Genomic DNA, 27,067 nt, shown 5'->3' with positions numbered 1-27,067 from the left:
GATAAAGTTCTGCCAAAGGATTGCGAGCCTGGAAGTGAATGATGGGAGAATCCTAATGATATATTTCGTATAGTACCTGGATCAAAGGGGATGCAAAGTAATCCCCTTATGGACAAAAGCCCCTTAATAACAGGCTGGACTAGATTAAATGCAGCTGCCATGTCTTCCCTTTTTTTCCTTTGGTTAGTCTTTGTTCAACTATATCCTGAAAAGTACTCCATACACATTTTATTTGGATATTACAACTTTCTCCCAGATGGCAAATAACAAATCAATCAGATATTAAGGGACCAGGGCCTATCTGCATTGTTCTTTCAGATGTGTTCTATCTTCTGGAACGGACTGTGTATGGAAACATACAGACTGCCTGACTAACATCTAGATAAGGACATAGCTGAATCTAAACTGCTTTTGCTAACAAATATGAAAGCACATAATATTGGCTGGAATGACCAGTTGAGAATGGCTAAATGGCACATGAAAGAGAAGGCTATGAGAAGCTGACAGCTCATGCAGCATCCAAGCACCACCAGATGGTGAGTTTTTTGATGTCTTTGCTCCCAATATGAGGTTGTATATTATTGGAATGTTTGAGTGACTTTGTAACCCTGTTCCCCTTTCTTTGGCCATAAAAGCCATCATAAAATGATCCATTCTGTAGGTGTTTAATGTATTTGATGAGGATCTTAACTAGTTGTAAGAATTAAGTCATCATTTTTAACATATATGTAAAGCACTGTATGCATTAAAAGTCATCATCCCCATTTTATTAAGGCTTATAAGGAGTGAGATTTACAGATCAGTTTTGGTATACACCTCCTTCTAATTAATATAGTTTAAATAATGACTAATTTTGTAATAGTTCGCTGGTCTCAGACTCATCTACATTCATCTTATTTATTTAGTTATAGCCTGCAGTGCCTAGCACAGTGCTTTAGTTATACGGAATTTCACTTATCTGAAACACCAGTGAGGGCCAAGTATAAAACACAAAGTTCTCTGCCAAAATATTGCCATAAAGTGTGTTCATTTTTTGTTCATTCACTCATTCATTTGCCATGTAATTATCAGATTTTCTCTGAGTTTGCTATACAATGCTGGAAAATATTAAGAACCAGTATATTATAGCACAGGCTCTGGGGCAAGGCATCCTGGGTTCATATTCTGGCTCCACCACTTATTAGCTGTGTGACCTTGGCACAATAACTTTACCTTGTTGTATGTACCCTGCTCTCCTTATCTGTAAATCATGGACACAAAAATAGAACTTACCTCAAAGGACTATTGTGATGATTACATGAGGTTTAAGTAATGATTAATGTAATGAGTGGATAAGAATAGTGCCTGGTATACAGCAAGTGCTACCTAAGTGTTATGTAAATTATTTCATTACAAAAAAGCACTACATCTTACTAAGTGATTTTTTTAGTAACAAAAGGTTTTGATGTCTGAAGGGGTAAATAAACCTGGGCTACACCTAAAATTTGGCTATCCTGAATGAATCATGCCTTCAGAACTTTTTTTTAAAAAATGCTTTATTGAAGAGAAATTCATATTAACAGAAAATTGACCACTTCAAAGTGAACTATTCAATGGCACTTTGTACATTCACAATGTTGTGTAACTACCACCTCTATCTACTTTCAGACATTTCTACCACTCCAAAATAAAACCCCTTACCCATTAAGTAGTTTCTCCCCAATCTCTCAAGTCCCCAGTCCCTAGCAGCCAGAACTCTGTGTTCTGTCTCTGTGGATTTGCCTATTCTGGATATTCCATAAAAGTGGAATCATACATTATGTGACCTTTTTTTGTCTAGCTGCTTTCTCTGAGCATGTTTTAGAGGTTCCTCCACATTGTAGCATGTGTCAGTACTGCATTCCTTCTTATGGCTGAATGTCATTCCACTGCAATACATACAAATGGCTGAGTGCTACTCCACTGTAATACATACAACATCATTTTTAAATCCATTCATTTGTTGATAAGCACTTAGGATGTTTTCACATTTTGGCTACTGTGAATTGTGCTGCTATGATCATATATGTACATGTACTTGTTTGAATACCTGTTTTCCATTCTTTTGGGTATATATCTGGGAATGGAAATGTAGGGTTATATGGTAATTTTACATTTAACTTTCTGGGGAACTGCCACAGTGTTTCCCCACAGTGGGTGAACCATTTTGTATTCCTACCAGTAATGTACAGGGATTCCAATTTCTCTACAACCTTGCCAACACTTATTCCCATCCTAGTGGGTATTAAGTGGTACCTCATTGTGATTTGAATCTGCATTTCCCTAATGGCTAATGATATTGAGCATTTTTTCATGTGTTTGTCTACCATTTGGACATCTTTTTTGAAGAAATGTCTATTCAAGTCCTTTGACTATTTTTAAATTGAGTTGTTTGTCTTTTTGTTGTTGAGTTTTAAGAGTTCTTTATAGAGTCATCCCTTGGTATCCACAAAGGATTGGTTCCTGGGACTCTACATGGATACCAAAATCTGCAGATGCTCAAGTCCCTTATATAAAACAGCTTAGTATTTATATATAACCTATGCACATCTTCCAATATACCTTAAATCATCTCTATATTACCTACAATACCTAATACAATGAAAAGGCTAGGGAATAGTTATACATACTGTTTATTTGTATTACTTTTATTGTTATGTTATTTTTATTTTTTTTTCCTGAATATTTTTCATGTGCACTTGGTTGAAAATCTGTGAATGGGGAACCTGCAGATATGGAGGATGGACTGACTATATTCTTGGTACTAGAATACACTAGAATGTTTTCTATGTATTCATATATAAACCAGGACACATACTGTATCAGATATACGATTTGCAAATATCTTCTCACATGCTGTAGGTTGTCTCTTCCCTTTCTTGATAGTGTTCTTTGATACACAAAAGTTTTACATTTTGATGAAGTCCAATTTATCTAATTTAAAAACTTTGTTGCTGTGCTTTTGGTGTCATATCTAATACTATTGACAATGCAAGGTCATGAAGATTTACCTCTCTTTTTCCCTAAGAGTTTTATAATTTTAGCTCTTACATTTACATCATGGAAACATTTTTAGTTAATTTTTGTATATGATATGTGGTAGGAGTCCACCTCATTTTTTTGCATGTGGATATACAGAATCATTTGCTGAAGAGACTATTCTCCCTCTATTAAATGGTCTTATGGCCCGTTTTGAAATCAAATATATGGTTTGTGTATTAGTTCCTTCTCAGGCTGCTATGAAGAAATACCCAAGACTTAGTAATTTATAAAGGAAAGAGGTTTAATTGACTCACAGTTCTGCATGGCTGGCAAGGCCTCAGAAACCTTACAGTCACGGCAGAAGGGGAAGCAAACATGTCCTTCTTCATAAAGCAGCAGGAGAGAGAAGTGCTGACCAACGAGGGGAAAGCCCCTTGTAAAACAATCAGATCTCATGAGAGCTCACTATCACAAGAACAGCATGAGGGTAAACTGCAGCCATGATTCAATTACCTCTCTCCGGGTCTCTCCCACAACACATGGGGATTATGAGAACTACAATTCAAGATGAGATTTGGGTGGGGACACAGCCAAACCATATCAGTTTGTTTCTGGACTCAGTTCTATTCAGTTGGTCTATATGTCAATCCTTATTCCAAAGCCAAATTGTTTTGGTTACTGTAGCTTTGCAGTAAGTTTTGAAATTGGGAAGTGTGAATCCTTCAACTTTGATCTTTATTTTCAAGATTGTTTTGGCTATTTGGGTTCCCTTGTTATTCCACATGAATTTCAGATCAGCTTTTCCATTTCTGCAAAAAAGGCCATTGGAATTTTTAGAGAAATTGCATTGAATCTGTAGATTGCTTTGGGTAATGCTGATATCTTAACAATATCCAATTCATGCATGTGAGATGTCTTTCTACGTATTTAGGTCTTCTTTAATTTCTTGCAGGAATGTTTTGTAGTTTTCAGTGTACTTTCTCCTTCTTTATTACATTTATTCCTAGGTAGTTAATTATTTTGGATGCTATTGTAAATGGAATTGTTATTTTTAGAGTTTCTGAGAGATGAGGTTCTATTATAAATAATATTTTATAAATGTTTAATTTTAAAATATAGAGATATTTTAATCAGAATAATTGTGAGTCTTGATATACAGATATTCATGACCCATTTTTGTGAGTTCTACTATTGGCTGCTGGGCACCTCTGTTATACTAAGACCATACCCCCTTTCTTGTCCTGAGGGGATTTGCTAGGAAAGGGCATTTTGAGTTCAACACCGCTACAGGAAGGTATAGAAATAGAGCCTTAAACTAATGAGATTTGGGTGTGATGTGCATTCACCTGATTTGGAGATGAAAATAGAGGTGAGGAAACACCCAACATAAGAATAACAAATATTATTACAACTGATAATATATATTAAAACCACAAAATCATTCTGATTATTGGTGGAGGTAAACTTGTGCACTGTTGAGGAAAGAACAGTCAGACGCCTGGTCTTGAATTCCATCTTGTGTGACCGCAGCACAAAATGCCTCACTTCCATGGGACTTCTTTTCTTTATCTGTCTAATTAAGACATTGGATTACAGCATCTCTAAAGCCCCTCCCTGTTCAGTGAGTCTATTAAGGCTAGATGTCAGTGTTTCTAGATTCTCCGTGGCCTTTGAAGGAATAAATTTTCTTCACATTGCTTGACACTCAGTAAAGGTTTTATTGAACAGAGACAGTGAATGGAAGAATAGTTAAATAAATAGCCAATTTTTAATTCATTAATTAATCAAACACTTATGATAAGTTACCAGTGCTAGGTCTTTTGCTAGAGACAAAAACACGAAAATACAGGGTCTATGCCTTCCAGGGGCTCTTAGTCTGAAATCATACCTTTAATTTTTCTCTTCTCACATTTCTGAACACAGAATACATAGAACATAGAGCACAGAATATTTGAGAAAGAGCCCTGAACTGGGGAGTCAGGAGACCTGTATCATCATCACTGGTGTAGCATATGTTGCTTCACAGATCATAACTTGATCTTCTCTCTTCTCATTTCTCTCCTCTGTCTTCCTTTTATTCAACAATCTACACAGATATTATCATTGCTTGTTCTTCTCTCCTTGTTTTTCTCCTCTTTCTCTTATCTATCTACATATGCATTCTATTTTTTATTTTAAACACAGAAAAATTATATGAGTTAATCAATAATTCAGTCATACAAATGCCTAAAATGGCAGCTCATGTCTTCTCAAGAGTCATAAAAGTAATAAAGTAAATTGAATCAGTATGCTTTACTACTTGTCCAGCAAAAGTCATTTCTCTGGAAAAGTGAAAACTGATTAATTGCTTGAAGCAAGGTTCCAAAAAATTCACTTTCTATTATATCCCACCGTGTAAAGAGAGAATAGAAAGGAATTAGGCAAAATCTCCTAACTTGGGTGAGTTTAAGAAGTTCTAGACTGAAATGATAGCAGTTTAAACAATCCAAGGACAATAAAGTACTGAGCTCAAGTAAGCACTTAATACAATATTTTAAAATGAAATCCCAGTGTGGAATTTAAGAAATAGGTTAAAAAGTTTCCTATGATAAAGTTCTCAACACAGACTAATCAGTCTTTGCAGAATAAAGACAAAAAGATATCTGTTACTTATTGCAATATAGACACCCTCAACACAGCCAGTCACCAAATCTTGGCATTCTTACTCCATGGCATCTCTTGTACTTACCTTTTTAAATTTATCTCTCCTCTACCAGCACATGAGAAACAGTACACTGAAATAACCAGGAATATGAGCTAGGAACCCTACTGCAAGGTTCAAGTACTGGCTGCACTACTGAAGAACTGTGTGACATTGTGCACATTACTTGACCTCCCCATGCCTCAGTTTTCCTATATATAAAATGGGGATAATGGCAACACCCATCTCACAGAGTTGTTATGAACATTAAATAAGTTCATATCTATCAGTGTTTAGAACTCTGCCTAGGTCACATCAAGAAGTAATGCTGTAATCATCACCACAATCATCATCACCACCATCTCCACTACTATCATCATTATCACAATCATTGCATCACTTCTACTGCCCACCTCCTTGACCAAGGCCACTCAATTTGTCCTATACTATGTTATCCTTTATCCTTTTATGTGTAATTGTCTTCATCATAAACTCTTGTGTTAACTTTTCTAATGTCTATAATTACACACAGAACTCAGAAGATAGGAACTGAGCTCTACATCTTTATGTCATCCTAAATATGCAGCCTAGTGTTGCAATATTGTATTATACCTTCCACCCTGCCACAATACTGAACTTGTTCCTTGAGCATATGAGATCCTTTCATGATGCCATGACTTTATATATATATGCCCTTTTCTCTGCCTGAAATGCTTTTTCTACTCATTTTCCTATTTGCATTGGTTGGAAAATAATTATTAATACTTTTCCTTCAAGATGCAGTACAGGGCTAGGTGCAGTGGCTCACACCTTGTAATCCCAGCACTTTGGGAGGCCAAGGAGGGATTACTTGAGTCTAGGAATTCAAGACCAGCCTAGGCAACATAGTGACGCCCTGTCTCTACCCAAAATAGAAAAAGTTAGCTAGGCAGGTGGTACACACCTGTAGTCCCAGCTGATCAGGAGGCTGAGGTGGGAGGACAGCTTGAGCCCAGGGAGGCCGAGGCTGCAGTGAGCCATGATCACGCCATTGCACTACAGCCTGGGCAATGGAGTGAGACCCTGTCTTAAAAACAAAAACAAAAAACAAGATGCAGTTTGGAAAGTTAATTTCCTAGGCCAGTATCTCCCAAACAGTGGCTATGGACAGATACTAATCCACGAAGTCATTTTCACTAGTCTATGGTGAAAATGTCAGCCTCCATTCCTAAATTAAGACCTTCCTACTTTGTGCCTCGTGTGTGTGTGTGTGTGTGTGTCTGTGTAAATGTCCTTTCATTTAATGAAACAATCAGAATAACTGTACTTTTTCTTGTTTGTGTATTTTAATCTTCCAATTTGACAAATTCATATGTCAGCAACCTATGGTAGTCAAGGTTTTCTTAACTTGACAGGTCTGTGAAATCCAAGTGCCTCATGAAACGGCTCTCTCAAGTAAGGGGCAAGTGCTCCAGACTCTCCTCTTACTGTTAAGTAAGCCCATCAGGGAAGTTACCATTGGGATTTAATCTACTATTACATGTAAGGTTTCTTGCCAGACCCTGAGCAGGGAAGCAGGGGCTGCATCATCCTGGTGTCTGGTGAATAGAAGACAGACATATGTTTAACATCTGCACACTGCATTATCATTTATGCACATCCACTTTTGTATTTAATTGGATCTCTACAATAACCTTATAGTAAACAATGAGAAAGCAAAGCTCAGGGATGTTCAGAACTCACACAAAACCACCAAAGTTGCTGCAGGATCATAGCAATGGACTGTGTGGGAACATTAAGTCATGTCTTAGGCTCTACAATACTAACTTAACTTTTCTAAGATGTACTTGGTTTACACACTTTGTGTTTGCACTGGAAATACGATAATAGCGTTTTACCTAATCAAGGAATAAGTATTATCCTCATTTTACTGATGAGGAAGCTGAAGCATAAAGATAGGGTGTGTAGAAGGTGAAGTACTGGCAGCTAAGATGAAAGGAATACAGGGTTATACGCCACAGCACCTTGAACCATAGTGTGCTTCCCCATGTCTATTCAGAACATTTCAGGCAATCTGAGAGGCTACATTCATAAGGTTTCTTTTCAGGCCTTCCAAACACCTGAAAGAAATCACGCCAATGCTTGTTCTTAGACTCCCTTACAGATTATCCATTCACTTTTAATAAAAATAATTTTTAAACATAATAATACACCTATATTATTTAAAAGCTCCAGTGGTACTACAAAATTATAAGAAAAAAATCATTGTTACCTTTCACCTAAGGCTGCTCTTACACCTCCCTTATCCCGAAGTCTTGTAATGCAGAGGCAAGTATTTTCAAGCCTTTCAGTTACATCTTCTAAATCTTCCAGTGTTTATTTCCATACTTATAAAGAGTAGCCTTGTACTGACATTTTTTCACCTATCAGTTTTGGATAACACCTCTGACTTCAATTTTGAAAAACAGAGGATTCACCATTCTTAAGCCACCACCCCATTTTCCTTCCCTCCTCTCATCCTTCTAATATGATTTTTCATAATTTTTGGATAAATCCTTATTCAGTGTTTTACATTACTAAGATCATACTAAAAAGTTTATAATACATAATAGAATGGTGAAATATCCAAAACAGTGACAACACCAAATGCTGGTGAGAATGTGGAGTAACAGGAACTCGTATTCACTGCTGGAGGAAATGCAATATGGTACAGCCACTTTGGACGACAGTTTGCAAGTTTCTTACAAAACTAAACATGCTGTTACCACACAATCCAGCAATCACATTCCTTGGTATATCCAAATGAGTTGAAAAGTGTGTCCACAAAAAAACCTACACAAAAATGTTTATAACAGCTTTATTCATAATTGCAAAAGCCTGGAAGCAGTGAAGATGTCTTTTAATAGGTAAACGGATGAATAAACTGTGGTACATGTATACAATGGAATATTATCCAATGCTAAAAAGAATTGAGCTATGATGCTATTAACAGACATGGAGGAACCTTAAATGCATATTACTAAGTGAAAGAAACCAATCTGAAAAGGCTACATACTATATAATTTAACTATGACATTCTGGAGAAGGAAAATTAGGGAGACAATTTTAAAAGATGAGTGGTTGCCAGGGGTTGGGGGAAGAAATAAAGAAATAGCTGGAACACAGAAGACCTTTAGGGCAGTGAACCTATTCTGTATGATACTATAGTACTAGACATAGGTCTTTACATATTTGCAAGAACCCAAAGAACGTATAGTACCAATAATGAATTCTAATGTAAACTATAGACTTTGGATGATAATGATGTCTCAACGTAGGTTTTCTAATGTAAACTATAGACTTTGGATGATAATGATGTCTCAACGTAGGTTCATCAATTATAACATATGTACCATTCTGGTATGCATGTTCACAGTGGGGAAGGCTGCACGTGTCTGGGGACAAGGGACATGTGTCCGTTTCATTTTGCTGTGAGCCTAAAACTGCTAAAAAAATAAAGTCTACTTAAAAAAAAGTTGTGCACAACTGAGCTACATGAAATATTATGATATTTCTTCTCTTGTACAACATTTTGTTTTCCTTGATGTTATTGTTTTGTTGTAGGTTTTCTACATTTCTACATTAATTATTTCTTTTTTTTTTTTTTTTTTTTTTTTTTTTGAGGCGGAGTCTCGCTCTGCCGCCCAGGCTGGAGTGCAGTGGCCGGATCTCAGCTCACTGCAAGCTCCGCCTCCCGGGTTCACGCCATTCTCCTGCCTCGAGACTCCCGAGTAGCTGGGACTACAGGCGCCCGCCACCTCGCCCGGCTAGATTTTTGTATTTTTTTAGTAGAGACGGGGTTTCACCGGGTTAGCCAGGATGGTCTTGATCTCCTGACCTCGTGATCCGCCCGTAAATCCTCCATTAGCATTACAACATCACAATCAATTTTATTCTTCATGTTCAAACACATCATACTCTATGTGATACATTTTTTTCCTGGAGACTTTTCTCCTGAAAGTTTCCATTTTTCTGGTAAACTCTGGACAGTCTGCCTATAGATGTGCTGTCCAAGAGTCATCCTTTGAATTCTTTTGAGCTTAATTCTAGAAATCCCTTTGCTTTTTCTTCTTAAAGACTTTACTTTTTTGTTTTAAATTAAATTAAACTTAATTTAATTTAAAGTTCTGGGGTACATGCACAGGATGTGCAGATTTGTTACATAGGTAAACATGTGCCATGGTGGTTGGTTGCATCTATCAACTCATCACCTAAGTATTAAGCCCAGCATGCATTAGCTATTTTTCCTGGGAGAGAGCTTACCAAGGGAGAGACCACATGATAAAGGAGTAACTAAATAAAACTCTTAACTGGACAGGTTTGGCCATCTAATCCTTTATGCATACTTGGGACCTGTAACAAAGTTCTCCCTCCTCTTGTCCCCTACTCCCCAACAGGCCCCAGTGTGTCATTCCCCTCCCTGTGTCCATTTGTTTTCATTGTTCAGCTCCCACTTATGAGTGAGAACATGCTGTGTTTGGTTTTCTGTTCCTGTGTTAGTTTGCTGGGGATGATGGCTTAAAGCTTCATCCACGTCCCTGCAAAGGACATGATCTCATTCCTTTTTATGGCTGCATAGTATTATTCCCTGGTGTATGTGTACCACATCTTCTTTATCCAGTCTATCACTGATGGGCATTTGGGTTGATTCCATGTATTTGCTATTAAGACTTTTTTGGAGCAGATTCTCTCTTTGCTTTTCTCCTGGATGAAATTTTCTGTTTCTTGATTCCTATATACTTCTTTTTCTTCACCTACTCATTCATTTTTGTGGAGAATATCTTCGAGATATTTTCTGAGAAACGATGTAAATAAGTTTTTGAGGCCTTGTATCTTCATTCCGCATCATTTGATTGATAGACTGGATGTATACAGAACTTTAGGTTGATAATATTTTTTCCTTAGATTTTTAAAGGTAGAGTTTCAAGGTCTTGTATCACCTAATGTTGCTATTAAGAAGTTAGATAACATTCTTATTCCCAATCCTTTGTACATAAATTGTATTTTTTTTCAATTGTGGAAGCTTAAAGGATCTTCTCTTTATCTTTCCTGTTCTAAAATTTCACAGTGGTGAGTCTTTTTCATTAGTTGTTCTGGCATGTGATGAGCTATGTCAATCTGAAATTATCTGTCCTTGAATTTTGGGAAATCTTACATTTCTCCGTTTCGTCTAGTCTCTCTTTCTGGAATCCTTTTACTCTGATGGTGAACTCCCTGGACTAATACCTAATATTGTTAGCATTTCCATCCTATTTTCAGTCTTTTGCACTTATTTCTCTTATTTTTTGATTTTATATCTTCAGAGGAAGAAAACACCATCTAGAGCCTCAAAATATTTCCTAAGTTTTTGATACCCAATGTCCATCATTCACTCAAAACTTATTAGGCATACCAAGAGACAAGACAAAGGTTAAAATAAACAGATAACAGAACTAGGCCTACATATAGATCCAAATATTGGAGTTGTGAGCTAAATGCTTTAAAGTAACTTTGATTAACATATTTGAGAAATTTGTTAACAAGATGTAGAACTCCATCTTATGAATGGAAACCATAAAAAAGAATCAAATGCAAATTCTAGAATCAAAAAATAAAGTAACTGAAATTAAGAATGCTGAAGTATGCATTCATTCTGCTCTGAGATAAATGCCTACATGCATGCCCCAAGAGAATAGAAGAATGCTTCTAACACCATTATTCATAAGAGCTGAAAATGGATAAATAAAATAAGGTATATCCATTCAATAGCATACTATACAATACTGAAAATCAGAAAATTACTGTTATGTGCCACAATATAAATGAATCTCACAAACAGTGTTTAGTACAAGAATGTATACATGAAATATGTACTATGTGACTCCATTTCTATAAATGTAAAAGATAGGTAATATTAATCTGTTAGAAGTCAGTATGGAGGTTATCTCTTAGGAGAAGGGAGAAAGTGATGATTGGGAGGAGACATAAGCAGGCTTGTAGGATGCTTGTAATGCTTGGTCTGGGTGGTGGTTACAGAAATGTGTCCACTTCGTGGTAAGACCTCAAGTTGTACACTTATGTTCTGCATGTTTCTATATATATATATATAAAATTTATAATATAGTAACACTTAAAATATACCTCAATAAAATGTTTATTGAAGTAAAACAAAAACACATTATTCTTATTTTATAGATGCAGTATCTTTTCTTAACTCTGAAAAAAAACATAGATTTTCCCTATCATATCCATTTCCTTCTTGTTAATTTTGATATCAAGTGCCTGATGCACCCATGTTCAGAAGCTCTCTGATTCAGTTTCTCCAGAGACTAAATCTCCTGTGGGTTGGTTATATGGAGTTAGAGCAGGAACCTGGGGTCCTCCTATAGCAACCTATACAGAATTTTGGCCAATCTCCCTGTTTTCAGCCCTCATCCTTAGCCTGCCTCTGCCAGTATGTAAAGCTGCAAATTCTTGAGCCTCTCTGAAACTCCTTGGCAAACCTCTCTATAAGCCTAAAGGTTTCAGCTCTCTTTGCTCTTCTAAGTCATTGCTTAATGTTATAAAATTTACAAATGTCTCTAGTCTGTTATTGTTTCCCCTCCTATATTCTTTATTCTGGTGGATTTGTGCCTTTTTTATTCCTATCTTATAATTTTAGTGGGGCTTGAGGAAGGATAGGAGATTGAAACATGAATTTACTTTGCTACATTTGATCCACTTTTTTTTTTACATTTATTTAAAAATATTAATCAGTTATGATTCACCTTCTATGATCTGATGTACACTGCACAAATGTTTCTAAAAATTTTGAGGCTTCTTATTCGCTGGGTGCCATTTAAAAAAATGAAGTATTTCACTTTCTCGTATAGTCTGTAAGTGGTACATAAGATGAACAGCCACACTGTGGTGTGTGATCTCTTTGGAGAGCTGTTAATACACTGCTGTGACTTATTATCAAATGAAATTTATAGGCACAGTGTCCTGTTCCACAGAGTGAGCCATATCAAGATTTCTCAGGCACTCGCCCAGATGGAGCACTAATCTAAAGTCTAGATAGAAACTTCTAAGTAATCACCTTTGACATCTTATATGCAGCCCTGCTTCCTGGACTTCTAGAAGAATTGATTTAACAAATAATAATCCCAGATGAAAATCAAAAGGAGGCATCAGTATTCTTTCAATACTTTTGGTTGTTTAAAGTCATCTTAGCAGTATGGTGTGCTACCTTATGAATTCCAGGGAGCTGAGTTACCTGCAGAGTATATTTATAAATCAAATTATGAACAATTAGTGTAAATATTTCTAGTCTCTCTAGAAATATGAGGAATAACTCAACTCTTTTTCCATTTTAACTTGATCACTAGAAAATTAATATGATTTCTCCGAAATGACTTCCTGAAATGTACACACAGTAATAAGACAGCATAATGGACAGAGATTTTTGGATGCCCAACATCTTTTGCACACCCTTCCTAATTTGGTGATTTTCCTACACAATGAGTCCTGCCTCCTTAGTCAGGAATCAGATGTTGCTTTGCCTGCCTCCCTTGTAGCATGCAACCTAGACTCCACAGATCAGAAATAGCCACACCAAACGTTTTCAGTGGAGACAAACATGAAGAAAAAATATCTACTTCTGATAAGGGTGACAGGGAAGAAAACATCCTACTTTCCAGGGCTGCTGTAACAGAAATTATGGAACTTATAGCCCAGCATTATGATGTGACTTATGGAGTCTCTGTATAGCTGCAGTAGCTCCTGGCAGTGGGTGGGGGTGGCAAGTGGATGGGGTTGTCCTTAGACAGGGGGTGGTAAGTGGATGGGGTTGTCCTTAGACAGGGGGTGGTAAGTGGATGGGGTTGTCCTTAGATAAGTCTTGCAGTAGAGGCTGGATTCTTCTTGGCTATAGGCTCTAAGCTGACTCTCTAAATATCCTTGAGATTCTATGAACTGTCTAATTTCCTTAAATAAATTCATTTTCTTTTTCAACTACCCAATGAGGATTATGTTGTTTGTAACTAAGGAGCCTAAGACAGATAGCAAGTGTTACCATAAAGAAAAAAGAAAACAACCACAAAGAGAAGATTAATACATTTTTTGTGACATTCAGCTATAGTAAAAATAAACATTTGATCCAGAACAAAGAAATCAGCACGGCTATGGACAAATTTACTTTAGCAGACATAAAATCAAACTGCTACCACAAACTCATACTATCCCAAAGGTACGGCTAATTTTAAAAATACATCAGAGAATTAAAAAATCTTGATAGTAACCTGAACATACCATCTTTATCAGCAGTGTCTTGAGGCTTTGATTTTAAGGTGAAGATCTTCCGTAGCTTACAGTTAGCTGAGACAACAATTCCATCCAATGACTGGAAAACTGCCCCCTTGAATATTTCACTGGTGAATGCCACCAAGTCAATGCATAGATTGCACCACTAAAATAGAGAGATGCAAAGAAGAATAAGTACCTTTCATTATCACATAAATGAACAAGCCATCTATATGCAGACATTCAGAGAGTTGAGGCAGTTATCTTGATCAGCAGGCCCCAAACTAATTTTCCCCTTTAGGTAGATTTATCTCTGTTTTGGCTTAAAAACTGACCTGCTCTTTCCAAAGAAATCACCATAATTCTAAATTATCCATTGGTCATCAGACTACAGAATTCCCATCATGAGACAACACTATGACAACTTTGGGAAAGAACTCTCTATCTGTAGGCAAGTATGCCAGCAGGAAGCTAACTGCAGGTGTGTTAGATCACTTACATCTTGAAAATCAGAGATAAGTAGCCAATTATTCCTTCAAGTGGACTCATTTGATCACAATTAGCCACTCATATTTGTTGAAAAAGGCATGGATGAAATTAGAAGCTGGGTTTAAATTGTGGTCAGTACTGTCTACTTATAACCAATTAACCTATTGTACAGAAATAGATTCTTCTAAAGAATTCGTAATTATGCCTGGTATTTGCCAGTTTTCAAAGTACTCTTTTAGGGACTAATTTCTGCCCATTAAACAATTAGGCCCCTCAATACTTCAACAAACGAATTTTCTAAATGGTTAAAGAAAATGAAAAAAAAATCATTTAGCAAGAAATGAAGACATATTTAAGACTATAGGACAAAAGCCAGAACAATAATTTTTGAAATGAAAAGTAGTATTAATATTTTATGTGTTTCTTTTAAAATATTGGGCTCTTCCATTATTTGCTTAGAAGCAAAGTTTACATAAGGTCCTGTGTGTGTGTGTGTGTGTATATATATATGTATATATTTTAAAGACAAATCTTATCTATCTAGGAATGCTGATTTTAATATGGAGGTGAACCTTAGGTTGTTTCCACAGTAGAAAAAGTAAAAGAGACCAAAATACATTATTTATTAAATATATGAAGAGTATTTTCTGCCTGGATTCAACAGTAAAATTCCATTTGCAGGCTGTGGCAATGCTCTGGTCTTTGTGGAGAAAGGAGCCTGGTGTCAGCAAAGGCAGCAGGTAGACTGAGAGTAAAGTAATAGTGTGATTGGCTTGACTGGCTGAATGTTGAACACTGGAGAGGAATGAAGTAATGTAAGATGGCCCAATGAGGCCAGGTTTCAGAGCATCTGGATAGGGTAAAGCATCATTGTGGTTCTTTACAAAAGAATGTGCAAAAGCAGAGTGTTGAGAAGTTTGGACAAACCATGATGCAGGAATATTTTGAGGTGGGAGATGGGGTTGGTCGGGGAAAGGAGGCAGAATGGAGAGCACCAAGGCACAGAAAGACTAGCTCGGTCCCTGTCAGTCATCTAAACACGAAGCAAGGAGGGCTGGCTAGGAAGCTGATGTAGGAAGTAGAGTATAAGGAACAAATCCAGTAGATACGCCACAGAGTGGAATGCTGTGGCTTGGTGAAATGCAGATTATAGGGGATGGATGTGTTGGGGTTTCTAGATATCCAATCATAATTATTAACCTTATTATTATATTAGCATTATTATTGTTGTATAAACGTGGTTCCTAGTCCTAAAAGACTTCTTATCATGCCCCAATCCCAACCATTCAGCTGGTTCATCAGTCAGCAATTCCAGTGATCCATTCTTCCCCACACATGCTGAGTACCTATCATGCATTAGACTCTGGGCTTGGCTCCAGGGGTACAGACATAAATAAGACAGTCCTTCCAGTCTGGGAAGGAAGGCACACATGTGGTATCTACCTAATACAGTTACTACAGAGGGGGCTCATGGTGGGGATGTGGGGAGGTTTAGGAAAGCCTTATTTGAAAAAAAATTTAAAAAATTGTATTATGGTATTATATGCAAATATAAGCCAGATAGCACCAAAAGTTTCATACAAAATACAGTTCTTTGTCACCTTACCCTTATCTAATCACACTGTCGACTCATTTAACTGTTTCTTCCCTTTGTATTTTAAAGTAATGCCTCTTGATTCATCAATTTTAGACACTATCTACTGACTTCCTAATATGGGAGATAAGACTTAGCTAGCTAATACCCTGCTTCCGCTACTTCATCCTCCCTGGATAATTATTTGTTTCTCAATTGCTCTCATTTTCTCCCTTAAAGTCCATATTCTGTGTTTTCTTTTTTGTGACTATGTAAATACCGTATACAACTGAGCCAAGTGGCTCTCCATGATTACCTTTTCCTTCCTTATACAACTTAAAAAATATCTTTACAGTTAACCATTGTTTTTTAAAATTATCTGCTTTATTTTCTTTGACTCTAAGTCTTCCCATCTAGGAAAGACTAGGAGGTGACATCTGAGTTTGGTTTTGAACAACAAATACATTTTTCAGGCCCAGCGTGGCATGGACATGACATGCTGGGCATTTCTTCTCAGGGTCCTGCCCCTTTATTACCTATTTAGACCATCTCCAGCTGGCTACACTGCCAGTTCTGCTTGGGAGTCAGTTCCAACCTCCTTCAAAAACTCTGAGTCCTAAGAAACCAGATCCTTACCCACTATACACTTTTCTTATCCATCATGGTCATGCTCCTTTTATTCTTTCAACCTGGATTCATGCTTCATGGAATGTACTAAACAAATAAGGGTACGCGCGTGTGTGTGTGTGTGTGTGTGTGTATGAACACATGAAGATGTGTGTGTATGTGCACTGAGTGTGGGCATTGAGTGTATGTGTGCATGCTTACATATACACTCAATCTTTCATTTTATAATCATTCAACAAATAAATGTCTGGGAACTGATAACTTTATTTCATGAATCAATTTCCTGGGAATACAGATGGGGGTGGTTTCTAAAAAAGATGGAAATAACTTTCACAAATCCCCCTTGGTTAGAGGGAGCAGAAATTATTTTTTGGTTTAGCTGATACTGATAAAACTTCCAATTTTCATATGCTTCAACAAATAACTCATTGTTCATATAAATGCTGTGATATATTTTCTGAAGTTTTGGAAAAGTGTATAAACTCTCTACTACCAACAGGTAGATTATTTGAATTACAGCTGAACTTTATAAAATATTATTTTCATTATTCTTGATGATATTCACTCTTAAAAATCCCTTTTTGACATCTTTCTTGATTTCTAATTACTATATTCCTATGTACAACTCTAGTCCAGCAAGAAATAACTTGATCTAAAATGTCCATAATTATTGGTCCTTCTGATGCATAAGAAGTATGCCAAAGAAGAGAGAAATATGAAAGAGAAAAGACAGTTCTATTTAATATGTTGCTTGGATTAATAAGTAAGTTTCTGCTATTTATTTCCAACATGGAATTTTGCATAAAGGAGTTGACTAGCAAAGGGTGACAGAAAGTTTTTACTAACTCATGTTTGGAATATGGCTTTATTATACTGTTGAAAGGAGTGCAAATTCTGTGAACACACACACACACACACACACATATACCCCACAAGTTCTAGTGCATCAAATAATAAATCCTTGGGAGTGTATTTTTGATTCCCTATGCTCCTATTCTCTGCCATTACTATAGAAAAGATCTCAAGAAATTAGTTACATTTGTCAGTGCTGAAAAAGCCTGCGTTACTAACAGTGCACAGTTCTAGCCAGCACTGTCCTTCCAAAAGGAAATGACAAACAAGAAACCACAATTTCATACCCTGGCAATCCTAAAGTACATCACTTCACAGAGTTTTAGAACCTCATTCTGTTTTCTCACTCCCATAATGGTATATAGAGACCAGGGTCTTATGATGTTTATTCTTGTGGCTTTAAAAATAATTTTTCACTTTAGTTATAATTTCTCGATAGAAAATCAGCTTACAATGACCTTATTCATCTCTATTACTATATTGTGTTTAATAAGTGGTATAAGCAGAGATTGAAATTGTAATTTTATATTTACAAGGTTAGAAGAAGCAATTACCTATTACTAATGTATTAAAAACATTTTCCCTAGGAAAAGCAAATCATGACAAGTCCTTCTATGGAGAGAGGGGAGGAGAGGAAGGAAAGCTGGGGCTGACAGAGCTGCTAGACCTTGCTCTTGGCTGAACCAAGAAAGGGCAAGTTTCTTGCAGAAGTATTGTCACAATACCTGTTCAGCAATCCGTGTGTACCTCCCAGTTCCTACCCACATGGAGCAAACTATCTCTTATTGAAATCATAGTTTCATCCTCAAGCCACTTTCACTGTGCCCCCTAAAATTCTTATTTATGAAAAGTACTGACATTCTCTGCATTTTTCTAAGAGTCTTAGACACGTTACCGTCAGTGAAACAGAGCTTTTTTCTGAGATATTACTTCTCCTTCAACTCTGGAGTTGAAGTTCACTTATGGGGTTCATTTGTGCTTCTACAGCCCTCTATTTTGAGGCCAAGGGGCTGGGAGGCAGTGGGAGAGGGTGTGCATTTCTGACTTGGAATTCTATCATCTTTGAAGCCCAAGGCATTGCAAAGACAGGCTCTACTACCTTTTTAGCTTTACCAGTCTTCATTCAATCACTCCCTGGACATTCCTGTCACTCCTACAGATGCACCCACACCATCCTCTATTCACACTCCTGAAAAAAGCTGGAACCAGGTTCATCTCATCTTCTAACATCCTGTTCAACATCCTAATGGTCCTTTAACTCTTTTTCCTTCAAAAACCTGCCTCTCCTCTGTTCCAAATCCACTCATAAGGCTACATTTTGAGACTTAACTTCATTATTCTGAAGTCATTCACTTTTTAAATTTTGAACTGGACATTATTTTAATTATCAAGTCACACAGTCTATTTTTTAAAAATCTGTTTGGAAACTGCCTCTAGTTAAACCATACTGCAACTCCTTTGAAATATATTCTTCCCAGGGATGCAAGAGTCTGGGCTCTGGAGCCTAACTGTCTGGATTTGGATACCAGCCTACCTCACCACTTACTAGTTATATAATGTTCCCAGTTACTGAACCTCTCTGAGCCTCCTTTTCCTCATTTATAAAATGGTGATAATAACACATGTTCCTCACAGAGTTGTTTGGATTAAATGTTTAAGTACATGCAAACACTTATAATAGTACCTGGTACATCATTTGTGCTCAATAAATGTCAACCACAAAATCTTTCTGGCTTTCATACTATGAAATGCACAGATGTTAAGGATAGAATTCAATTAGTTTTGACTATATCATACACCTGCATACCACGTCCCATCAAGATATAGGATGTTTTAATCACCCCAGACAGATTCTGTGCAGCTTCCCAAATAATACCAGAACTCACCTCTTGTAGGGGCAACCAATGATTTCTTTCACCTTAGATTATTTGTGTTTGTTCTGTAACTTTATATAAATGGAATCATAGTAAATGGCATCTTGCATTCAGCATAATATTTAAGGCTCATCAGTGTTGTGTATATTGGTAGTTTTTCCTTATTTTGCTGAGTTGTACTCCACTTGGTGAATACACCACAATTTGCTCATTCTTCTGTTTTGAACAGTTAGATTATTTAAAGATTTTGGCTATTATAAATAAAACTGTTGTTATTGGTATCTGTGCCAATACCACAGTGTCTTAATTACTTGGGCTTTAAACCAAGCCTTGAAATCATGAGGTATAAGTACTTTTTGGAAATTGTTTTCATATATTCTAAGTCTTTTGACTTTCCATATAAATTTTAGAATTGGTCTGTTAATTTCTGCAAAAACAGCCTGCTGAGATTTCAACTGGAATTAGATTGAATGTACAGATCAATATAGAGAGCACTGCCATCTTAACAAATACAGTCTTGCAATCCATGAACACAGTATCTCCCTCCATTTATGCAGGTCTTCTCCGACTTCTCTCAGTAGTTCTACAGTTTTCAGTGTAAAGACCTATATACATATATTGTTGAGTTTATTCATGAGTATTCAGAGTTTTAATGATATTGAAAATATCTTTAAAACCTGAAATTTTTAATTGTTTATTGATACTGTATAGAAATACAACTGATTTTGGTATATTGACCTACCTTACATGCTGTGACTCTGCTAAACTCATTTACTCTAGTAGGTTGTTTTGTTTTTATAGACTCCTTAGAATTGTTTACATAAATGATCACATTGTTTGCAAAGAAAGTTTTACATTTTCCTTTCCAATCTTTCTATTTTTAATTTTTTAATTGTCTTACTGCACAGGCTGGGTCCTCTAGTCCTCTAATATAATGCTGAATACAAGTGGTTAGGGTGAATATTCTTTTTTTTTTTTTTTTTTTTTTTTGAGACAGGGTTTTGCTCTGTGGCCTAGGCTGGAGTGTGGTGACATGATCACTGCCAGTGGAGGCTGACCGCAGCCTCTGCTTCCCAGGCTCAGGTGATCCTCCCACCTCAGCTTCCCAAACAGTTGGGACCACAGGCATAAGCCAACATGCCTGGTTAATTTTAAAAAATTATTTGTAGAGATGGGGGTCTGCATATGTCGTCCAGGCTGGTCTTGAACTCCTGGGCTCAAACAATCCTCCTGTCTCAGCCTCTCAAATTGTTGGGAATACAGGCATGAGCCACCATGCCCAGCCATGGTGGATAGTTTTGCCTTGTTTCCCATCTTAGGGAGTAAGCAGTCAATATTTTATCATAAGTGTGATTTAGTTGTAGGCTTTTCACAAAGGCCCTTTACCAAGTTCAAGAAGTTTCCTTCTATTCCTAGTTTAATGTAAATATTTATCATAAATGGCTCATAAATTTGTTCAAATAATTTTTCTGCATCTATTAAGATAATTTTATGATTTTCCTCCTTTATTCTGCTAATGTGATAAATTATATTGATTTTCTTTTCTTTCTTTCTTTTTTTTTTTTTAACAAATCCTGCCTCAGGTTTATTTGTACAAATAGCACAGGAGGACCCCAGCCCCATGCAGATGGCAGCCCAGAGGTGGGGGTGGGGGGTCGCACCAGTCCTTCTGTCCTCAGGTTGGCAGAGATACCTACTCTGTAGCCTTTGTAGTGGCCTGGGCACCTTTGGGAGCCTGAGCTGGAATTGAAGCTGGAGCTGCAGCCTGGGCCTTGGTTTGATCCTTGGCCTTGGCCTTGGCCTTTGGCCGGCACAGCCGGAGCCCCTTGGCAATGCGAGCACGAGCATGCTTCCCAAGCTTGGGGTGGGCAATGTAGGCAAGTCGATCAAGCTTGCGGCTGACACCCTTTGGGATCTTGGGCTTAACCTCCTTGGGCTTTACGAGGGCCTTGACAGCCTCGGCACGTGCACTCATGGCCTTGGCATTGTTGGCCTGCATCTTCTTTAGGCCCTTCTTGTTGTGCTTCTTGGCAAAGCGCATGTTCCTCAGGAACTTGGGGTCCACCCCCTTAAGAGATTCGTATCTTTGTGATCGGGGTTTCTTGATACCATTTCTGTGCCATTTTCGGGACTGGTTGTGTGTGTTGTGGTTCTTGGACTTGGCCATGTCTGCACCTTTAGCCGCGGATCCCCAATTATATTGATTTTCAAATCAAGACCAACCTTGAAATCCTGGAATAAATGCCACTGGATCATGGTGTTAAGGAGTCATACATCCACGTTCATGAGGGATACTGATTTATAGCTCTTTTGAGAACTTTTAATATCTTTGTCTGATTTTATATCAATTATACTGGCCTCATGTATAAGTTGGGAAATGTTCCTCCTTATTTATTATTTGAGAAAAGAGTTCTAAAGTGGTATTATTACTCCTTAAATTTTAGAAGAATTATCTGTAAAGCAATCTGGACCTGGATTTTCTTTTTCGGAATGTTTTTCAAAATCACTTTCTAAAAATAGATATAAGGCTATCCACATTTTCTATTTCTTCTAGTATCAATTTTAGCTATTCATGTCTTTAAAAGAATTTTCCCACTTATCTAAGTTGTCAAATTCATTGGCATAAAATTGTTCATAATATTCCTTTCGTTTCCTTTTTCCCCACTTTCATACTTGATATTGGCAATGCGTATGTTTTGTCTTTTTTTTCTTGATCAGTCTAGCTAGTGATTTATCACTTTTATTAATCATTTCAAAGAATCAATTTTTGGTTTCATTAATTTCTCCATCACCTATTTTTTATTTCATTGAATTATTCTTTTAATTACTTCTAGCTTTCTGTACACATCAGTTTAATTTGCTTGTTTTTCTACCTTTCTTAGATGCTTATATAATTAATTTTAAGTCTTTTTTCTTTTTGAATATAATCATTAAAAGCTATAAATTTCTCTTTAGGCAGTGACTGCTTCAGATACATCCCACACATTTTGGTATGCTTTATTTTCATTATCATTTAAAATCAGCTATATTATTTTCTAATATTCTAATTTTTTTTACATATAGATTACTTAGAAGTATGTTACTTTATTTCAAAGTGCTTGGGGATTATCCAATTATCTTTTTTTATGGATATATAATTTAATTCCCTTATAGCACAGGGCATACTATATATGATTTCAATCTTTTAAATTTGTTAAATATGGCCTAACATATCATACATTTTGGTGAATGCCTCATGTGCACTTGAAAATTATATGTATTCTGCAGTTGTCAGATGTTCTACAAATGTCAAATAGGTCAAATTGGTAGTGTTTTTCAAGTCTTTATCTTTAGTGATTGTCAATTTCTGGGCAAGGAGTCTTGAAATTTCCAGCTACACTTGCATATTTACCATTCTGTGTTTAGTTTTGTTAGTTTTTGCTTCATTCATTTTGAAGCTCTGTTATTAGATGTGTGCACATTAAGGATTGTTATATCTTCTTCATCATTTAACCTCCTTATCATTGTGAGACATCCCTCATTACATACTGTTCCTCGTCCTGAAGTCTAATTTGTCTGCTGTTAGTATAGGTACTCTAGCTTTTTTATGATTAGTATTTGCATGGTATATCATCTTACTTTCATCTTTTTATTTGTAACCTGTGTCTTTAGATTTAATGTGCACTTTTTATAAACAGCATGCAATTGTCTCTTGCTTTTAATCAACCTAACAATCTCTGCCTTTCAAATGGAGTATTTAGTCCATTTCTACTTAATGTAATGACTTTGATATGTTTGAGTTGAAGGCTACTATCTTGCTTTTTGTTTTCAGTTGGTTCCATCTGTTCTTTGTTCAGTTCTCTAATTCTACCATCTTTTGGATTAAAAACATTTTTTTTAGCATTCCGTTAACCTCCTCAATTGGCTGATTAGTTATTGCTATGGTTTGGATATGGCTTATTTGGCTCCACCAAGTCTCATGTTGAAAGTTGGTACCCAATGTTAGAGATGGGGCCTGGTGGGGGTGTTTGGGTCATGGAGGCAGATCCCTCATGTATGGCTTGGTGACATTCTCAAGGAAGTGAATGAGTTCTCACTCTTAGTTCTCATGAGAATTGGTTGATGAAAAGAGCCTGACAATGCCTCCTCTTTCTCTTTCTGTCTCTCTTATTTCAGCTCTCACTATGTGTGCACAGGCTAGCTCCCCTCCCGCTTCCACCATAAGTGGAAGCAGTCCGAGGCTCTTCCCAGATTCAGATGCCAGTGCCATATTTCCTGTAGAAAAGTCTGATATTTTCCTCCAGTAGTACTTATCCCACAAGACTAGTTTGGTGCTTACCATAGCCCATTATCAATAATTATTTACATGTTTGCCTTTTCTGTCACATTATAATCTGCTCAAGAAGAAAGACCATGTTCCATTCACCTTTGGATTCAAATCATCTGGCACAGAACTTGGCCCACAGCAGGAACTCAATCAATATTTGTTAATTAAAATAAACTGGAAGTTCAGAGATTTATGATGATACCACATTTACAAGTTAATAAACATGGATTCATGTCAATAGAAAATAGTAAAATAATAGCAACATCAGCTAACAGACTGAGCACTTACTATGAGTATGGCACTGTTTTAAGTAATAACCTACTTAATCCTAACTGGTCTATTAAGCAAGTTATATTATTGCACTGTCTAACTGTTGAGGAAACTAAATCAGAGAGATCAACTGATTTGCTCAAGGGCCTATAGTCAGGAAGTGACAGAACCAGAATCTGAACCCATAGAATCTAGCTCCAGAGGCCACATGTTAATCGAACAGCATTCTGCCAATTTAAGCATTTTGAAAATGGAGTGACCCAAAGCTAAAGCTAGGTAATCATCTGTTTTCCAGAATAAACTTATTTTGAATTAGTTGTGCCTACTTAACCATTCAGGACCAGCATAAGAAGGCATAAGACAGTTCTCCTTTCCCCAGATTTCTTCAATACCCATATTAGACTGAGTAAGTAGGGAAAGAAAAAAGATATTTAAAATAATATTCAGGCCAGGCACAGCAGCTCATACCTGTAATCCCAGCACTTTGGGAGGCTGAGGCAGGTGGATTATTTGAGGTCAGGAGTTCGAGACCAGCCTGCCTAACATGGTGAAACCCTGTCTCTCCTAAAAATACAAAAATTAGCCAGGTGTGATGGCGGCCGCCTATAGTCCCAGTTACTCAGGAGGCTGAGGCAGAATTGTTTGAACCCGAGAGGTAGAGGTTGCAGTGAGCCGAGATCGTGCCACTGCACTCCAGCCTGGGCAACAGAGTGAGTGAGACTCCATTAAAAACAAAAAAGAAAAAAAAAAGAAGAAGAAGAAAAAATAATAATATTCACATAAATGAGATGAAAACATTAAAAATCTCTCAATCACGTACCATCAACACTACAATGAATTCTAGGTTAGAATTATATCATTAAGAGACATTCTCTAATTGTATCTTGTATGTATTTCTAAATGGCCTTTTGTCTGAATAAATCTGCCTCCTCCATTCCCTTCTCAATCAATGACACTCAAGAAATTAAACACTATTAAAAACCTCAAACTTCCAAATCATTGGTTCTATGGGAAAAATGATCGATGAGGGGAAGTTTTAAAAATATTATACCAGACTTCCAGTTTGTAATAAAAGCTATAAAATATTCCATCAGAGTTGTGGTTCTAGATGGAATAGCTCCTAAAGAGTAATTTTATCCATTTAAATGACAAACACTGTGTATCTTAATTCTAGAGGTTACTAAAAGACTCTGGCATTATAATTTATCATAGCACATTGTTATATCTCCAATGAATGATTTATGCTGAATGACATCTCATAATTGAACTTCTTATTCAAATGGAATTAAACTTACTGTACATTAATACATACTTTGGTAGCGAGACATTGATGTTCATCTGACACCAGCATCAACTAATTGAAATTACATTAAAGAAGCAAGATTGATTCCAGTGAGTCTCAACTAAGTGGGTACTTCTACTATTTAATCTCATAGTTTTTAATTTTTAAAATTGTTCTTGCCATTGAAAACCCAAGTTAAAAGCATAAATTATTATAACTTAAATATTAAAGTGACTCTTCACAGCTAAAAATAACATGAAATATAAAAATTTTTATTTGAAAGGAACATTTAACGCCATTTGGGACAGAAAGTGGCCTATATTAAATATTCATTTTGGTGTGGCTAGAAGAATATTAACTTTATTTGCAGCCTCTGGCTACCTAAAGGACTTAGCTAAAAAACCAAGGCAAAGTGGACCATTTGGCATTTATCCTGTAAATCAAGGGTTGCCAATGAACACCTAGAAGGCCCAGGCAGAAAACCGAAATGAGTGAAGCAAGAAGGGTATGAGTCCACCTGCATATCTTATGAGTAAACAGGATTCAACTTCACAGGAAAGCTTGCACCTTCTTAGAAGTGTGCCATTACTACTGAGCTCCCACCGAGTGCTTGTGTGCGATAAGGCAGGTTCAATGTTGAAAAATCTGACCTTTTTCAAGGAAGGTCTGAAATTAGGAATTTTACATGAAATTTCCTGATATATAAATGCTAGCTGAAATGCTTTCAGAATGCTGTTTTGAGGTTTGCCAACAAAATATCTACTAGTTCCTAAGGGGTAGAAAGAAGTGAAGAATGCTTTGGCAAAAACAGAGAACTGGGGCCAATACCACATCAACACCAGGAAGGCCCCTAGAGATGGCATCTTGAATGGGTGAGATGCTCTCTGCCACCTTGCAGCTCTCTGGAGAAATTTCCCCTAAAACACAACTCAACTTTAATTAAATAAGGACTCTTTGGGAATAGAGCATACTAGCAGGAGAAAGGAAAGACCCTCTGCTGCCAAGCACCTCTTGGATTGGGAGGAATGAGAGCAAGTTTTCAAACCAAATTTCTTAATATTTGAATATTCATGAGCATTTGTGGAATCACCAAGCACATTTAGAAAGCTTATATAATTTGGCCATGATAAACTCATTATTTTTTTTCTCCCATGTCAGGAGACACTTTAAGACTTGCCGATTTGTTCAATAAACATTTATTGATCACTTACTATATGCCATGCACTGATAGGGACTGGAGATGATATGCTTGTAGTCTACTGGGAAAATAAGACATGCTTGTAGTCTACTGGGAAAAACAGACAAGTAAACAGATTGTTAAAGTGCAAGGTGGAGAGGTATTATGAGGGTTACGAAATTGTGAATGGCAATGATGAGCTATGCCCAAAATATCTAATCTGTAGAGGGGAAACCATAGCGTGCTTCCTGGAAGAAGTAGCATCTATAGATCAGACAGGACTTACAATCCATATCTAGGACTTACTCTGTGCCAGGCACTGTTCTAAGAGCTTTATGCTTATTAATTCATGTAAATCCCCACAACAACCTTAATGGTGTGTATATTTCATATTATCTGCATTTTATAGATGAGGAAAATGAAACAGGAACTTTGCACAGGACCACAAAACTAGTAAGTGTCAGAATCCAGATTCTATGTTCTTAACCCCTACATACTATTTATATGCTATATATGTAATAAAATATAGAGTAATTAGAACATATTACAAGTAATTATGACTTGATGATCTCACTGCGTTGGCATATGGGCCTGAGGAGAACACCATGGAAATAAATGTCCTATCTGTTTCTTATTGTTTAGGTCTGCTTCAAATTTTTT

The 27,067-nt window shown here is 36.7% G+C and overlaps 2 protein-coding genes across 4 annotated transcripts in view; both read right to left on the bottom strand.

The window, feature by feature from the left end:
• The window catches only part of CFAP20DC (CFAP20 domain containing), a 307,024-nt gene that overhangs the window by 139,490 nt on the left and 140,467 nt on the right, over positions 1-27,067 (bottom strand). For all 3 annotated transcript variants that reach the window (XM_007984801.3, XM_007984802.3, XM_073009987.1), the window contains exon 6: positions 13,967-14,123. In XM_007984801.3, coding sequence (XP_007982992.1) covers positions 13,967-14,123 — 157 coding nt within the window. The remainder of the gene's footprint in view (positions 1-13,966; positions 14,124-27,067) is intronic.
• Positions 20,943-21,571, bottom strand: LOC103227820 (large ribosomal subunit protein eL29-like). Its single transcript, XM_007984800.3, has one exon. It carries the CDS (start codon positions 21,537-21,539, stop codon positions 21,066-21,068), a length of 474 nt encoding a protein of 157 aa, XP_007982991.2. The 5' UTR covers positions 21,540-21,571; the 3' UTR covers positions 20,943-21,065.

This window comes from Chlorocebus sabaeus, chromosome 22, assembly GCF_047675955.1.
Source record: "Chlorocebus sabaeus isolate Y175 chromosome 22, mChlSab1.0.hap1, whole genome shotgun sequence".
Taxonomy (NCBI): domain Eukaryota; kingdom Metazoa; phylum Chordata; class Mammalia; order Primates; family Cercopithecidae; genus Chlorocebus; species Chlorocebus sabaeus.
Note: the sequence above shows the minus strand (reverse complement) of the source record. Positions and strands in the feature narration are given on the sequence as shown.

Excerpts from the sequence above, each read along its gene's own strand:
- LOC103227820 (XM_007984800.3), bottom strand. The coding sequence starts at position 21,539 with ATGGCCAAGTCCAAGAACCACAACACACACAACCAGTCCCGAAAATGG.